This window comes from Pelobates fuscus, chromosome 1 (assembly GCF_036172605.1).
Source record: "Pelobates fuscus isolate aPelFus1 chromosome 1, aPelFus1.pri, whole genome shotgun sequence".
NCBI lineage: Eukaryota > Metazoa > Chordata > Amphibia > Anura > Pelobatidae > Pelobates > Pelobates fuscus.
This window is the reverse complement of record NC_086317.1, coordinates 308901628-308920390: the sequence shown is the minus strand read 5'-3', so window position 1 is coordinate 308920390 and position 18763 is coordinate 308901628. Positions and strand designations below refer to the sequence as shown.

General features: G+C 45.7%; 1 protein-coding gene across 1 annotated transcript in view; it reads right to left on the bottom strand.

The window, feature by feature from the left end:
- LOC134614564 (sodium/hydrogen exchanger 2-like) overlaps window positions 1-18763 on the bottom strand; it is a 55742-nt gene that overhangs the window by 34471 nt on the left and 2508 nt on the right. The window contains exon 2 of the mRNA XM_063458516.1: window positions 449-912. Coding sequence (XP_063314586.1) covers window positions 449-912 — 464 coding nt within the window. The remainder of the gene's footprint in view (window positions 1-448; window positions 913-18763) is intronic.

The following is an 18763-nucleotide window of genomic DNA, read 5'->3' as shown; positions in this document are numbered from 1 at the left end:
CATGTAACCAATATATACCTCTGAAGGTATGTGAGATACATATCTTTATCATGCATTTTTTTCTCAATATGAAGCAAATAATAGGCCGAGAGCATCAGTCAACACTCCCAGCTTATCACTAGCTTCCGCATTGGACTTGAGGCAGACCAAGAGTAGTCAAATGCACTTCAAGTTGTTATGGTGCCTGAATTATTCCTTTATTTGAATTTAAGAAAGTCTTACTTGTATGAGTGATGTACATTTCCTTCATACCAAAGGAGGGCTGTTTCCAAAGGTCTGGCAAGTCCTTAATTAATAGACTGGTATGTTCCCATTAATGTTCAAGATGATGCTTAAAATACCTGCACTGTAGGGCTATACAACTCCTAACAGCTCCTATAAATAATTACTGAACATAAATTACACCTGAACATTAATTGCAATAAAATATTAAATGTTGTATACTCACCACTGTAACAGCATCATTTAATAAAGATTCCCCAAAAACTAAAATATAAAGCTGTTCATTAACATGGATATTTTCAAAAACAGCCAAGACAGCCACTGGGTCCACAGCTGAAATCAAGCTGCCAAAAAGCAGGCACTGTAGCAATGTAATGTCCGACAGGCCGAACACTTCAATCTGACATATGGCAAACAGGGATATTGCGATCCCAATGGCATTCCACAGAGTTCCTACCACGGCGTACCAGAATATGGTGCCCACATTGTCGAAGAATGGCCTAGTGGGTAGAAAGTAACCAGCGTCCAGCACAATTGGAGGAAGAAGATACAAAAAAAACACGTCTGTCTTCATGGCAGGTGGGGACTTTTCACTTACTCCGAACATAATTCCTCCAAGTAGCAAGCCAACAAAGATGAGGAGACAGCTTTCCGGAACAATGGTGGGCAATCTGTGGTACAAATGAAAACCTGTATAGGAAAATAAACAGCACTGTAAACCAAATGAACAATGTTGTCACATTTTTATTAATTTATTAGCTTTTTTTGTTGTCAGTCCAATGCTGTGACACAACAGAGAGTAAGCAACATACTAGGAAAAGATGATATTCAGTCACAAATGCTAAACTCTTGACTAACGTTCAATATACACCACATTTATTGGAAACATAGGATACATAGCTGCCATATACATGTGGGTAAAATTGCAATTTCTGTATACAGTGTTCAGAGATTATTATTGAAATTATTATTATATTTATGTTAACATTCACAATTCTTTTTTTTTTTTAATTCTTTAAAGCAGTGGTGATGTAAGATTCTAGACACCATACGGTATCTCTTATCTTACATTAGTTCACACAGGGCTTGAAATATTGTAAGGGCCTTAACAGCATTATTAGCAATGCAGCTTTCCAAAAATGGAAACAAAATGCAAAAAAATTCTATAGTGGAACATAAATCACAAGTATGGTTAAATAATCCAATTGAAAAATACAGGAATTTGCAAACGTTATTAGAACCCTTCATTTTTTTTACGTTTGTTTGGATTTTCTTTTACTGTGTGTAGGAGGTGAATGATGTCATTTTTTAGCTCACATGAGAGCTTTAAAGGGTCTGGATGGAACCCTGGTAGAGAAATGTGCCAGGGTTACATCCTGACATGTGGATGTTTATTAACTTCCTTTTGTTTTGCATTGATTGCCAATGCAAAATGAACATAAACATTTGTGCATGACTTGAAGATGATGATGTGAAGGGATTAACAATGGTACTTGTTATGGGGTGTGGCTGAGAACTGTCTTATACAATTATAAGCAAGTCATGAAAATGTGCTGTTTTTATTATTCTTCTTACTGGCATTTCTAAAGCACCAACTTATTTTACAGCGCTGTAAAATTTGGAAAAAGACAGTACACTATAAGCAGACCAATACAAAAGGTAAAGAGGGCCCTGCCCATGAGCGAATAACTAGCCTCTGATGCTCTTTTCTACAGACTACTTTGCTAGATAACCCGTGAGCTTACAATCTAAAGTGTGACCTGTGTGCAGGTGACTTTTGATGTGTATGCACAGTTTAGAACCACAAGGCACATTTCACACTCTTTTCAAAACCCAATCATTTATCTGTTGGTTTAATTAGTACAGGATAAAGGCAATTCAGCTGCAGTTCAGTGCAGCCCTGTTAAAGTGTAAAAATATTAATGATGCTTATAAAAAAACACTAAGAATATTTTTATACTCTGAAATTTGTATTGTGCAAACTTGCACCTAGAGTGAAATATAAGTAGACGTGTAATCTACATTTCACACCCATGTGAATTTACTAAATAAACAAGATTAATCTCTTACTCTCCCACCTATAAGATAATACATTTATTTGCCAATTTCATGCATGTGTTATTGCTCACAATATGCCCTCAAGCACAATAACTGGATCTTGTACCATTATCTGGATGCTGATCTGTTTTTTTTGTTATTATGTATTAAAAAGGTTCTCACTCTAGACCAGGGGTAGGCAACTTTTTAGTGGTACTGTGCCAAAATAAGATCTTGAAGTCCCTTAATGTGCCGATCCTATTTCTTTTGAAATTGAAGTGTGTATGTGTAAATATTCTTATTGTGTTATTCGTTGGTGCTGTAGTTACTTTGTATGTTGCATTTGTGTGTATGTGGGCTGCTATATTGTATATATCCATGAGTAGTTTGTAGCATTGTGTATTATTCCTGTGAATGTGGGTTGTGTATGGGGGGAATTGTGTGTGTGGATGATCTTGCAGTTCTACAAAAACTGGTGATCTATCTTTTTCAAACCCTGCTTTAAGTACTATGCACATAGTAGTATCAGCTCAAATTCAAGTACACCCACTGTTTAAGGCTCTACCCACAGAATAATCAACAAAGCAGGTGAAACTCTGATAACACAGATTTTTCAATCGTACTTGAGATATTACAGAGGAAATACTACCACTTGATAGAAAAGATAATCATGATCATTGTCCAAAACACTATCTAAATTAAAATAAAAAAATAAAAAAATAATTATATTAGCATTGATTAATTATGCTTGGGATGGAAGACCTCAATAATGGTGGTAGTTTTTCAGTCCTGAGTGCATGAGCATACTGCATATGAGCTTATACATGTGTGGCATTTATATATGGTGCACTTATTATATGCAGGGGCGCCACAGTCATATTCATGTCAAGAACAGCATATGTGCAGCAAAAACAAAATGCTTCCGGTTTACTAGGCAGCAGAGGTGTAACTAGAAATGTGTCTCATCCCCCCGCAGCCCCTGCACATGTCTCATCTCCCTCTGCCAGGCCCTCCACACATCTCGTTCTCCCCCACAATCCATCCATGCTTCTTACCCACCTTCCAGACCCCCCATATGTCTCTCCCATCCCCTCCACGTGTCTCTCCCACCCCATACATTTTGACTGACGCACACACACACACACACAGACACACACATGCACTGACAGACCTACACACACGCACTGACAGACAGACACACATGCACAGGCAGACACACACTCACACTGACTGACAGACAGTAACAGACAGACACAAATGCTGACAGACACATACACTGACAGACACACACACACACGGACAATGACAGACACACATGTACAGGCAGACACACACTCACACTGACTGACAGACAATCACACTGACAGACACTCACAGTAACAGACAGGCACACAAACTGACAGGCACATACACTGAAAGACACTGACTGAGAGACACACTGACACTGACAGTTACATACAATCACAGTCAGACACACACACACACACACACACACACACACTGACTGATATACACAGTGACAGACACTCAAACTGACAAACACTCACACTGACAGACAGACACACACACTAACAGACACACACACACACACACTAACAGTCAGACACACACATACATACATCCTGTCAGACACACACACACTCTTGCACATTCTCACAATTTCATTTTCTGAGGCCCAGCCAGCCTTCCTACCTTTTGGGGTCCAGTGTGGGGCTGTGCTGTAATCTGGCATTTCCTCTCTCCTCTCGCGGGCTGTTTAGTATGCTGGGGCCAGAATGATGTCATATTCCGGCTCCTGGCATCAGAGAGGGCACGCTCCCAGATCAACTTCATCGCCGCCCAAACTGCCACTGCCTGCCTCTTCTCCTCCCACCTCCTTTCAGCATATATCGGCACAGTAGGCACCTGCCATTCAGGTAAGCAGGTGCCTACTCTGCCTCACTGAGTAGGAGCCGATTTGGGGGTGCCATAAGGTGGCCAAATGGCCACCTCCCGAGCCCCCTATAAGAGGGTTCCTCTCTACGCTCCCACCTTTGGCGGCTCATTCTGACCAGTGGTCAGCAGGGTGACCGGGCCCCCTGGAGTGATGGACCCGGTCGCAGCTGTGACCCCTGTGACCATGGTAGTTGCGCCACTGCTAGGCAGCACATGTTTTTGTACTGGTTTTCTTGAAGAATAAAAACAAAAACCTGCTATGCACTGTAAAAAGGTACATACATTTAAAGGTACACTCCAGACCCCTAAACTAAACTCAGGAGGCAGCAATCGCTAAGAGCACCTGCCTTGCAAACAAATCTGGTAAGGGTTAAAAGGGGAGAGCTTGCAAAGGCAGCAGACATGAGAACTGCACATTTTGCAAGCTGATTTAAGATACAATAGATATAATTACTAATAATATAAGAAATGCTATAATAATAAATATAAATATAATTGGCGTTTTATCTATTTTTATTAATGGTTGTTGTTATATTAAAGTACATGCTTTTTAAATTCATTGGTTATTGAGTTCCTTTATACTAAATGAAGGTCCTGAACATTACAAAGCGGATAAATCAAGCCAATTGATAGACTCCATGCTTGTGAGTATGATACATTTATTATGTGTAGTTTTAAAGCAATATTACACCACATATACATCTTTCTCTTCTGATACAAAGCAACCTGGGTAAGTAAATGATAGCCCTTTCAATTTACCTATGAAGAGTTGAGTGGTCGCCCAAACATACCAAAAAAGTCGCTACAACCATAGCTAGGTGTTTTTAGCTGTGGGACATGTGAGTGTTCCATTTAGACACTTTTCTAAACATATTATCTTTAGATTATTATGTACTTTTTGTTTTTTTTAAAGCTGAACACAGGTTAAATAATTTATATTTTTTTTATATCACCATCACACTTGCACTTACATTTTAAATATAGCTCTCTGCTGTGTATTATTTTTGGTAGATTATTTTTAGATACACCCCAAATAAAAAAAAAATATATATATATAAGGGAATGCATGCATTGGGTGAATGTAGGGCATATATTTACTAAACAGTGCATTTTATTTATTTTGTATTGTGCAATGTAGTGTCCCTTTAATTATCTATTAGTTCCTTAATGTAAATTATGGATTCAGACTTACGGGATTTTCTGTGGGAAAATAAAACATAGACAGGGTAATAAATCTTATTGACTACTGGAAAAAAAATCCTTCATTTGTCCCCTGTGCCAATTGTGGCAATATCATAAAATGTTGTTGATTAACTCAGTACTCTTTCCATGTACCTTAATTACATACTGGATAACCAGAACTGTAACTTCTCATCTACATAGATAACAAAACCAAAATCTGCATAAAATAGTTTATTCAATCACCATTCAATGGTGCAAAAAAATCTCAGAACAAGGAGATCCACTGCAGTCTGAAATTGAGTATGTGATAATTATTTACAGAGAAGTTTGAGCAATCCAAACAGTAGCAATTAAATTCCACATCATTATTTTCATTTGTTCCAGTTCTTATTATCACTAAATATTGGGGGTCTGGAAGTATCCAGATCTGAGGACACAGCTGATGGGAGATCCCTTGTTCTAATGTGAATGAGAGAGATTCTCCTGCTTCTGTTTTACTTCATATTGAATACTTAAAGGGACTCTCCAGTGCCAAGAAAACAAACCGTTTTCACCCCTCTCCCTCCCACCCCCATCCCATGTTGCTGAAAGGGTTAAAACCCCTTCAGTGACTTACCTGTATCCAGCGCCGATGTCCCTCGGCGCTGGGTCAGGGTCTGCCCACGCTCCTCCCCCTAAGTAGACAGCCACTAGATGAGGACTTAACCCTGCAAGGTAAATATTGCAGTTCATGAAAACTGCAATAGTTACACTTGCAGGGTTAAGGCTAGTGGGAGTTGGAACCCAGGCTACTCCAATGGGCAGAAGTGGTCTGGGTACCTGAAGTGTCCCTTTAAAGTCAACATACAACTAAATAATTGCTTTTAGAACAAAATCTTGTCTTTTCAATCTTCAAACTAAAATGAATAAACAGCATTACATTGTTGCAGTTGGCATTGCATTCAAACCTAAGAAAAGCACTTGATGAGCTACTGCATCCTTTTGCTTTTGTGTTAGCTATGCAGACTTCTAAATAATAAAACCTTTGTCTGTTTGAGCTGAGCTCTCTCAGGGTAAGACAGAAAGCATATTATTTTACTCCTAACTATTCCTTTCTTAAATCAAACCCGTTGTAGGTAGAATTGCAATGGTAAATTGAGAACTGAATTTAGGCTGAAATAGCCAGTGCTGAAAAATAAATGTGTAATAATTAGTTTCCTTGCATTGGGTGGCGTTCCTTATACGCAATACTAGCCAAATGAATATGAATAATACACATTTAAACAGAATTTTAGTACACCCAAGCTGGCCCAAATTAGGGCCACCTAATAGAAATAGTTTCCTGGGAAGTGTGTACTTTTACAGATTTAAGTACGAGGTTAAACAAATAGGGATTAGATGCTTATAAACATATAAGAATGCACACTCCCCAACCTGATACATAAAGGAAAGAAGGGTATAGGAAATAATCATAGTGTGTAGGTAATGGTATTGTTTATCCATTCTTTCAACCAGTATAATGCAATGTGTGTGTGTGTGTGTGTAGAGATGTAATTTGTGTAAAATGGGGGAGGGGGGGCATTTTTTTATTTTAATTATTGTTTTTTATATTTAAATGTTTTTTTTGTTTGTTTTTTTTAGTCCCCCCTCCTTGCTTCTTACCAGGGAGGGGGGATATAGTATTCCCTGGTGGTCCGGTGGCTTGTTAAGTACTGTGGGGGCCGGCAGCAAGTTGTTACTTACCTTTCCTGCAGCTCCTCTAGCTCCCTGTATAAATCTTGCGGCCCTAACCCGTGGCTGCGGGTCTCGCGAGATTTACACTGGGGAGCTGGAGGAGCTGCAGGAAAGGTAAGTCACAGCTTGCTGCCACCCCCCCAGAAGTTATTGTCGGCAATATCGGTATCTCTATTGGCCGATACCGATATTGCCAAAAATACAGAATATCGGCCGATAATATCAGTAAAACCGATAATCGGTCGATCCCTAATATATATATATATATATATACATAGTTAGAAAGTTACTTGTCTATATATAGTACAATAATAAAACATACAAGATCCAGCACACTTACTCATTCACTAAACATCACATCAAGTTCAACTCTCACAGATTTTATTAGTTTTTTAATCCCTTACGGACTGAGCCAAATGTACACGTTGTGATCAAAACAAAACGTAAACAAAAACTTTAATTTGCGCTATATGTCTGTTCAGGCGTAATTCGCCTCTTTCATATTATGTGCACCCACATTTATTATATATCATTTTATTCAGGGGAAACAGCGCTTTCATTTAACATCAAACATTTAGATATGAAACATAATTTAATATGAATAAAATATAAAAAAATGGGAAAAAATAAGAATTTAAAAATTATTTTTAGTTCTACGTGACATTTTAACTGTGAATTTCATAATACTGTTTGCTTTTACTGCAATAAAATACACATATTGGTATTCAGCGATATCTCACGTGTAAAACAGTACCCCCTTTGTACAGGTTTTATGGTGTTTGTGGGAAGTTACAGGGTCAAATATAGAATGTCCTTTTTTCTGTTTTTTCACATTGAAATTCGCCAGATTGGTTACGTTGCCTTTGAGACTGTATGGTAGCCCAGGAATAAGAATTACCCCCATGATGGCCTACCATGTACAAAAGTAGACAACCCAAGGTATTGCAAATGGGGTATGTCCAGTATTTTTAGTAGCCCATGGTCACAAACACTGGCCAAAGTTAGTGTTGATATTTGTTTGTGTGTGAAAAATGCAAAAAACTAATTTGAACGCCAATTTTGGCCAGTGTTTGTGACTGCGTGGCTACTAAAAAAGACTGAACATACCCCATTTGCAATACCTTGGGTTGTCTATGGTATGCCATCATGGGGGTAATTTCATGGGCTACCGTACCCAGGGCCGGATTTAGATGAAAAGAGGCCCTAGGCTATTCCACTTATGAGGCCCTTTCACCTCCCATTTTTAAGTTTGTAAATTACAGACAGAGAGACAATAAAATACATCATTACTGTGATATATATCAATATGTTAAATGAAACATGTTGTGATTGGTACTAACCTTTATAAAAAATGTGGCACGGATAATAAATAAAAAAAAAGTCGAGATGAGGAGGGGGGGGGGTGATTGTGAGAGGGAGGGGGGTGACGAGGAGAGGGGGGGTGATTGTGAGAGGGGGGGTGATTGTGAGAGGGAGGGGGTGATGAGGAGAGGGGGGGTGATTGTGAGAGGGAGGGGGGTGATGAGGAGAGGGGGTGTGATTGTGAGAGGGAGGGGGTGATGAGGAGAGGGGGTGATTGTGAGAGGGGGTGATTGTAAGAGGGAGGGGGGTGATGAGGAGAGGGGGGCTGATTGTGAGAGTGGGGGTGATTGTAAGAGGGGGGGTGATGAGGAGAGGGGGGTGATTGTGAGAGGGAGGGGGGTGATGAGGAGAGGGGGGTGATTGTGAGAGGGAGGGGGGTGATGAGGAGAGGGGGGTGACTAAAACAATTACCTTAAATCCCTGGTAGTCCAGTGGGGGCTGCCTGGTGGCCCGGTGGGGTCCCTGGTGGTCCGGTGGCCCTCATTTCCGGTCTGCAGCTCCGCAGAGCTGCAGACCATGGATCTCGCGAGACCCAATCAGAGCGTTGCCGTGGTAAGCACGCGGCCATAGGTTCACCATCAATACAGAGTAGGCACCTGCCTGCCCGAAACGGCAGGCACCTACTCTGCTTCCGGGTCGGGAGGCAGGGGGAGGGATCTGTGATGCAGCTCCCCTGTCCTCCCGCGCGATGCTGTGTGGAGCGTTGCTGAGCGTTACCATGGCAACGCTCCACACAGCATCGCGCGGGACGACAGGGGAGCTGATTCACAGATCCCTCCCCCTGCAGTGCTTACCACCACTGGACCACCAGGGATGGCTGTGACGCCCCCCCCACTTCATTAAAGGTAAGAAGGAGGGAGGAGGGGGGGTACTGACACACAGCACCCCTACCCCCCCAGCAGTACCCCCCAAGCACCCCTATCCCCCCAGCAGTACCCCTCCCCACAGCAGTACCCCTACTCCCCCACAACAGTACCCCTACCCCCGACAACAGTACCCCCCCAGCAGTACCCCTACCCCCCCACAGCAGTACCCCTACTCCCCCACAGCAGTACCCCTACTCCCCACAACAGTACCCCTACCCCCCACAACAGTACCCCTATCCCCCCCAGCAGTAACCCTACCACCCCCAGCAGTACCCCTATCCCCCCAGCAGTACCCCTACCACCCCCAGCAGTACCCCTACCACCCCAGCAGTACCCCTACCCCCAGCAGTACCCCTTCCCCCACAGCAGTACCCCTACCCCCCCAGCAGTACCCCCACCCCCCAACAGTACCCCTACCCCCAAGAAGTACCCCTACCACCCAGCAGTAACCCTACCCCCCACCAGCACCTCTATCCCCCAGCAGTACCCCTACCCCCCCAGCAGTACCCCACCACCCCCAGCAGCACCCCTTCCCCCCAGCAGTACCCCTACTCCCCACAACAGTACCTCTACCCCCCCAGCAGTACCCCTTCCCCCCAGCAGTACCCCTACCCCCCAGCAGTACCCCTACACCCCCACACACAGTACCCCTACCCCCCAGCAGTACCCCTACCCCCCACAGAACCCCTACCCCCCACACACAGTACCCCTACCCCCCACTGCAGTACCCCTACCCCCACACAGTACCCCTACCCCCCAGCAGTACCCCTTCCCCCCAGCAGTAACCCTACCCCCCACAGCAGTACCCCTACCCCCCACACAGTACCCCTACCCCCCAGCAGTACCCCTTCCCCCCAGCAGTACCCCTTCCCCCCAGCAGTACCCCTACCCCCCAGCAGTACCCCTACCCCCCACAGCAGTACCCCTACCACCCACAACAGTACCCCTACCCCCCCAGCAGTACCCCTACCCTCCACACAGTACCCCTACCCCCCAGCAGTACCGCTACCCCCACACCCAGTACCCCTACCCCCCCAGCAGTACCCCACCCCCCCAGCAGTACCCCACCCCCCACAGCAGTACCCCTACCCCCCACAGCAGTACCCGTACCCCCCACAGCAGTACCCCTACCCCCCACACAGTACCCCTACCCCCCAGCAGAAACCCTACCCTCCCAGCAGTACCCCTACCCCCCAGCAACCTTACCCCCACCCAGCACCCCTCTCATACACACATTACCCATTATGCACACACACATACAGCACCCCTCTCACACACACACACACACACACACAGCACCCCCCCACACACACACACACACAGCACCCCCCACACACAGCACCCCACACACACAGCACCCCCCCCCACACACAGCACCCCCCACACACTTACACAGCACCCCCACACACTTACACAGCACCCCTCATACACACACACACAACACCCCCACACACACGCACCCCCACGCACACATACGCACCCCCCCCACACACACGCAATTGCCGTGTTGGTACTTTAAGAAAAAAAAACGTTGCCATGTATTGCGGTTTGGGAACTCGGGCTCAAAAAGGTTCGCCATCACTGCCCTAGCCTGAAGCCTAGTTAGCCTATAGGAAAATCCGTCCCTGACCGTACCGTATACACACACAGCTAGAAAGTTACTTGGCTCTATCTATCTATCTATCTAATTTATTTATTTGAAGGAAGACTATAGGGTCAGCAATACAAACATATATTCCTAACCCTGTAGTGGTAAAAACAATATTTAGGTCCCCCCTTACCACCCTAAATAGCTGTAGAACTCACTTTAATTCCAGTGGCACATGGGTGTCCTGGTGCTGGCTGCGCCCCTGATCCACCTTCTTGGCTTACATCAGCAGAATTAGTCCCCCACAGAGATGCATTGATTCAGTTTTTACTGTGGGGAAAGTTCAGCGTCACCATGGAAAGATTGCTGAATGTTAGTGCTCAGGGGCGGACTGAGCACTAGGACAAATCGGTCATGGACTGAGGCCCCGAGGCTCTGGGGGGCCAGCCTGGTGCAGTGCAGTAATGGCTGAGCTGGGGAGTTAATTTTCCCAGCCAGCCTGCACTCAGTAAGGGGCCCGCACAGCCGTCCGCAGGCCCCTGCTGCTATAGGTCTTGTTTACCTTGCAGGGCACACTGAGGGACAGCTATGGGGCCTTCCCAAAGACCCCACTAGGCTGCCTGTCTCCGTACACAGGAACACTGAGCTGCCTGTAACCAGGGCCAGATTAAGAGCCCAGTGGGCCTGGTGCTGACAATTATGATGGGCCTAATTACAGAATCTTATCGATCAAAAACACTAAAACAGTCATACCTCCCAAGCGTCATGTATCTGATGGAGATGGTGTTGGAGGGAAACTCGAAGGATGCAGCTATAAGAAAACACATACTCTATGCTAATTTATGCTTTCATCTTTCAAGTAAATCCATACCCCCAACAGCAGTGTCCAGTGAAGCAGGAAGTCAATGGGAGGGGTAAAAGGGTGGGCCACTGACGCGAATCACGTGACCAGAACTGCCAAAAGGGGCAAACATGCTCAAAAAGGGGGCATGTCTGTCCAAAGAATTGGAAGGCCAGCCTGGCATCAGTGTCCCTATGTGTCAAAGCTTCAGTGTCCCTATGTCACCCAGTCCCCTAGTCTCCCAGTGTCTCAATGTCCTCATTTCTCCCCGTGTCCCCACGTCTCAGTGTTTCCCTTGACACTATGATACTAGGGGACACTGAGTGAAATGTGGACACTGTGAGACACCACGGGACACTGTGAGACACCACGGACACTGTGAGACACCAGGGGACACTGTGAGACACTTGGGGACACCGGGAGAAATAGGGGCACTTGTGGATACAGACATGGGGACACTGGGAAACATGGGGACACATATACATGGGGACACAGACACTGGGAGACATGGGGACATAGACACTGGGAGACTAGGGGACACTGGGAGACATGGGGACACTGAGAAACTAGGGACACTGGCTGGGAGGCATGGGGACACTGAGAAACTAGGGACACTGACTGGGAGGCATGGGGACACTGAGACACTTGGGGACACTGTGAGACATGGGGGCACTTGTGGACATAGACATGGGGACACTGGGAGACATGGGGACCCTGAAAAATGTGGGGGCACTGGGAGACATGGGGAGACTGAGACACTAGGGACACTGGCTGGGAGACATAGGGACACTGGGAGACATGGGGACACTGTGAGACATGGGGGCACTTGTGGACATAGACATGGGGACACTGGGAGACATGGGGAGACATGGGGACCCTGAAAAATGTGGGGGCACTGGGAGACATGGGGAGACTGAGACACTATGGACACTGGCTTGGAGACATGTGGACACTGTGAGACAGATATTTTGGGACACTGGGAGACATAGGGACACTGAAAGACATGGGGTCACATACACTGGGAGACTAGGGGACACTGGGAGCTGTGGGGACACTGAGACACTAGGGACATTGGCTGGGAGACATGGGGACACTGGGAGACATGGGGACACTGAATAATTTTGGGACACTGGGAGACATGGGGACACTGGGACACTAGGGACACTGGCTGGAAGACATGTGGACACTGGAAGACAGATATTTACTGACACTGGGAGACATGGAGACAATGAGACTCTAGGGACACTAAGAGACATGGGGACACAGACACTGAGAGACTAGGGGACACTGGGAGCCGTGGGGACACTGAGACACTAGGGACATTGGCTGGGAGACATGGGGACACTGGGAGACATGGACACTGTGTCCCTAGTGTCTCCATGTCCCAATGTGTCTCCCAATATCCCTGTGTCTCACAGTTTCCCCAAGTGTCTGTGTCCCCTAGTGTCTCAGTGTCCCCATGTTTCCCTGCTGCCTTTCCCCCTTCCCCCCCATCCTTCACTTCCCTGCCTTTCCCCACATCCTTCACTGGGAAACATGGGGACACTGAGACACTAGGGACACTAGCTGGGAGACATGTGGACACTGGGAGACAGATATTTGAGGACACTGGGAGACATGGGGACACTGGGAGACGAGGGGATACTGGGAGCCGTGGGGACACTGAGACACTAGGGACATTGGCTGGGAGACATGGGGACACTGGGAGACATGGAGACACTGTGTCTCTAGTGTCTCCATGCCCCAATGTGTCTCCCAATGTCCCTATGTTTACAGTGTCCCCTAGTGTCTCAGTGTCCCCAAGTGTCTCAGTGCCCCCTAGTGTCCCCAAGTTTCCCTGCTGCCTGCCCCCCCTTCACTTCCCTGAGCTGTAGTCTGTCTGCAGACTGGGAGCTGCTGTCTGAACTCTCTGTGCTGTGTAGCTGTTCCCCCGCGGATCAGTGAGTAGAGAGAGGCAGGGAAGGATAAGCACCCTTACTGGCTGGTGCTGGTATTGCAGAGTAAACTCCATTTATACTGAGAAAAATATATGCATTTGTATTGCCGGTTTTACTGCAATACCGGCACAGCCAGGCAGCCCCAAATACTGGCTGTGCTGGTAAAATACCAGTCAGGTGGCAAACCCAAGAGTAGTGTGTAAAGAAAAAAAAAAGTTAATTTTTTTTTTTTTTTTAAATGGGCCTGGGCCTGGAGCTGCAGCTCCATCAGCCCCTATGTTAATCCGGCCCTGCCTGTAACACTGCTCAGGCCAGCTCTGTGCGGCTTGTTTTGCAGGAAGTGACATCAGCCCTGAGCAGAGTTACATGCAGCATGTCAAGATTCTGTGCCGGCTGGAGCGGTGAGGAACTTCCCAGGAAAGGATTTCTGGACCACAAGAGAGTTAAGACTTGGAAGGGGTACTTTATGTCTTTATTTATCTTTTTTTTTTATTACAAATATTTTAATTATATAATCTCCCCCACTACTGCCCCATCACAGCCCCTACCCCCTTGCTCCCTCTGCAACCCCTACCCCCCTGCTCCCTCTACAGCCCCTAACCCTTGCTCCCTCTGTAGCCCCTACCCCCTGCTCCCTCTGCATCCCCAGCTCACTCTGTAACTCCTACCGTTAAACTTACAACAACTCCTATCATCCCAAGGCACCATCTACAGCCCCAACTCCCCTGCTCCCTCTGCATCCCTACCCCCCTGCTCCCTCTGTAGCCCCTATCTTTACACCTACTACAACTCCTATTATCCCAAGGCACCCTCTGCAGCCCCAACTCCCCTGCTCCCTCTGCATCCCTACCCCCCTGCTCCCTCTGTAGCCCCTATCTTTACACCTACTACAACTCCTATCATCCCAAGGCACCCTCTGCAGCCCCTACCCCCTGCTCCCTCTGCAGCCCCTACCCCCGCTCCTTCTGCAGACCCTATCCCCTGCACCAGATCCCTGCTCCCTCTGCAGACCCTACCCCCTGCACCTTCTGCAGCCCCTACCCCATGCTCCCTCTTCAGCTCCTACACCCCACTCCCTCTGCAGCCCCACCCCCTGCTCCATCTGCAGCACCTACCCCCCTGCTCCCTCTGCAGCCCCTACTGTCCTTGCTCCCTCTGCAGCCACTACCCCCTTGCTCCCTCTGCAGCACCTACACCTAATCCCTCTGCAGCCCCTACTCCTCTGCCCTCTCTGCAGTTCCTACCCCCTGCACCCTCTGCACCCTCTGCCCTGCTCCCTCTGCATCCCCTACCCCTGCTCCCTCTGCAGCCCCTAATCCCCGGCGGAGATCCTACCCCCAGGTACCCACTACAGCTCCTGTATCTTATGCACCCACTACAGCCTCTATATCCTATGCACCAACAACAGCCCCTACACTCCCTGCACTTACTACAGCTCCTATTTCCCTTTGCAATCACAACAGCACCTACTACCATTTGCAGCACTACAGCCTGTCCCTTCACTGCACCCACTACAGCCTCACTTCCCCCCGTAACTTCTACAGTCCCTCCCCCCTGTACCCTCTGCAGGCCCTTCCCCCCGCACCCTCTACAGCCCCTTCCTCCCGGCACCCTCTGGAGTCCCTACCCCCTTGCACGCACAAGCATAAAGGAACACTATATTTACTAGAACAACTACAGCTTAATGTAGTTATTCTGGTGAGTATAGTCTGCCCCTGCAGGGTTTTTGCTGTATAGGCTGCCTTTTCAGAGAAAAGGCAGTGTTTACATTGCTGCCTAGGAGCATCTAGGTGCTTCCTGTGTCAGTGTTGCAAAATGTGCAGCACTGACATTCAGCATCTCCATGCTCTGCATGGAGATTCTGAACACTTGTCATAGAGAAGCACTGATTCAATGCATCTCTATGAGGAGATGGTGATTGGCACAGTGTAGTGTTTTGCCGGGTGAGCACAGTAGCCTTCCAGTGCTTTCCTATGGTAGTGCATTGGGTTGGCTGAGATCATCTAAATTGATGAACTCTGCCTAGGTGTTTGGTCGGTGATGGAAAAACGGTGAGTAAATCACGTTTTTAAGGGGGACCAGAAACCTATAGCGTCAGGAATACACTTTTGTATTCCTGACACTATAGTGTTCCTTTAATGTGGCTTGTAACATTTAACACTTGATTTGTAATTTAAGACGCAACATTTGGAGGCCTGCATACCTCATACAAACACATTGCCAAAATTCACAAATACCCCTTTATACAAACTTCCATGCTACACAAACACACATAAAACAAATACTACCCTATTTACAAAATCACAAACATGTATTCAAATATACTATGAATCCACATATCCTGACACTACAGACAAACATAGGCGTGCGCACGGGGTGTGCCTGGGCACACCATAATCCCCGTGACACTCTTATAGATTGAGACCGGCAGGGGAGATCTCAGGATCTCCCCTGTTGGCTCATGCAGAGCCAGCGCTATCCAAGCGCCGGCTCTGCTCTAAGCCTCCATGGCTGGTGGGGAGATCAGCTCCAACCAGCAGCTCCGCCGGGTTCCTCTCGCGATATCTGAGCGTTGTCGCGGCAACGCTCAGATCTCGCGAGAGTGAACTCTAGCCCCGCAGGTCAGAGTTCACTCTCCACTGGACCACCAGGGATGGCAGCAGCAACAAGGATCCCCACCTGCCTACATAAGGTAAGAAGGGAGGGGGGTATTAAGTAATCTGCCCCACCTCCACCCCCACAATCACCCAAACATACAGAACACACACATACAGCACCCTCACACATACAGCACCCACACACATACAGCACCCTCACACACAGCACCTACACACACACAGCACCTACACACATAAGGAACCCACACACACACACAGCACCCTCACACACACAGCACCCACACACACACAGCACCCACACACATACAGCACCCACACACACAGCACACTAACAGCACCCTTGCAAACACACACAAACACAGCACCCTTACAAATACACAGCACCCTCACACACAGCACATTAACAGCACCCTCACAAAGACACACACACAGCATACTCATACACAAACAGCACCCTCACACACAGCACACTAACAGCACCCTCACAAACACACGACACCCACACACAGCACACAAACAGCACCCTCACACACACACACACACATCACACAAACAGCACCCTCACACACACAGCACACTAACAGGACCCTAACAAACACCCTCACACACAGCACACTAACAGCACCCTCACAAACACGCACACTACCAGCACCCTTACACACACACACACACACACACACATACACAGCACCCTTACACACACAGCCAGTCAATCCACCCTCACACAGCACACTAACAACACACACACACACACACAGCAGTGTATGTGTGTGTGTGTGTGTGTGTGTGTGTATATATATATATATATATATATATATATATATATATATATATATATATATATATATAAATATATATATATAAAAACAGAGAATGACCGCACTCAGGGACTTGTAAATATCACTAAAACTTAACTTTTAATGTTCAAAATAATTCAAATCAACGTTTCAGCCCCATTTTTGGGCTATTATTAGGATGGTAAAAAACATTGTTTTTACCATCCTGATGAAAGCCCAAATATGGGGCTGAAACGTTGATTTGATTTATTTTGAACATTAAAAGTTAAGTTTTAGTGATATTTACAAGTCCTTGAGTGTGGTCATTCTCTGTTTTTCTATGCTATTTGCCTGACCAGCACCGGGCACATTATTTACCTGTTCCAGGAGTGCAAGCAATTTTGTATTTTTTATATATATATATATATATATATATATATATATATATACATATACACGCAGCGTGTGTTTGTGCTTTAGGGTGCACACCCTAATGCAATAGGCTGCGCACTCCTATGCACACAAAGACATACATATATTAATTTACACTAGTGCTCACAGTGAATATACACACAGAAACATACATTCAATTTACATGTACATACGATCAAATACATGATACACATGCAACAGCATATATATCGGTCTGCATGGGGCCCAGGTGCTAATTTTGCCCGGGGGCCCAGGCCACTGTCAGTCCGTCCCTGTCAGTGCTGCATACTGTGCAGAACTGACCCAGGAAGCTGCTCTAGTGACAGCCTAAAGAGTGTTCCTAGGCTGTAATGAGAGGTGTTTCTAGGCTGTAATGTAAACCCTGTCTTTTTGTTCAAAAGGCAGAGTTTACAGAAAAAAGCCCGCAAGGACATACTATACTCACCAGAACAAATACATTAAGCTGTAGTTGTTCTTGTGACTATAATTTCCCTTTAAATTTTATTTGTAATGTATTTTTGTGATTTCAAGTTCAATAAATCCAATGGCTTGGATTTTTGGATTATTTAACTGTCTAATGAGTACAATTAGTGTATTTAGTTTTCTTTGTCATCAGTGATAGCTCTCTCTGAAGGACTAACTTGGCATCAATTATTCATATTCCATTAACTGCCTTCCATTAAGAATTATTCAATAGTAATAGGAAAACATTTGTTTTCTTAGAACTTTATTCTTACTTTTCACAAAGTGCATATTACTATTATTGTCATTTGTATTGTTTTTTTTAACCTCTTGCTTATTAGCAATGTAGATAACTTTAATTTTGAATTAAAAAAGCATGATAACATTTATCCAATAAAACCCCAATAACCTTTGCTTCTGTGCTGATTTTAAATTTCTCTAACCAGGCATCATTCTATCCCTCTGAATCTTTGATGAAGGACTGAAAGTGACCTTACATCAACTTTTGTAGGTTAAACTGCATGTCAGCCTTCTAGCAGCAAATGTGGTGGGAATTATCTGAGAACATTAAGCACACTACAGTACATGAGCTTTCTTTATGTGGGTGCAATGCCAACATATCTGCATTTATTTTACAATTTGGTAGCTGTAAACTGAAAAAAATAAATGTCAAGTTCTTTACAAACACCCATACACAGGGTATTTGACAATTTCTATTAATCTATTTTTTAACTCCTACTACATGAGACAATAATGTTATTCATGCTGATATGCTGATATGCAAATATTCTA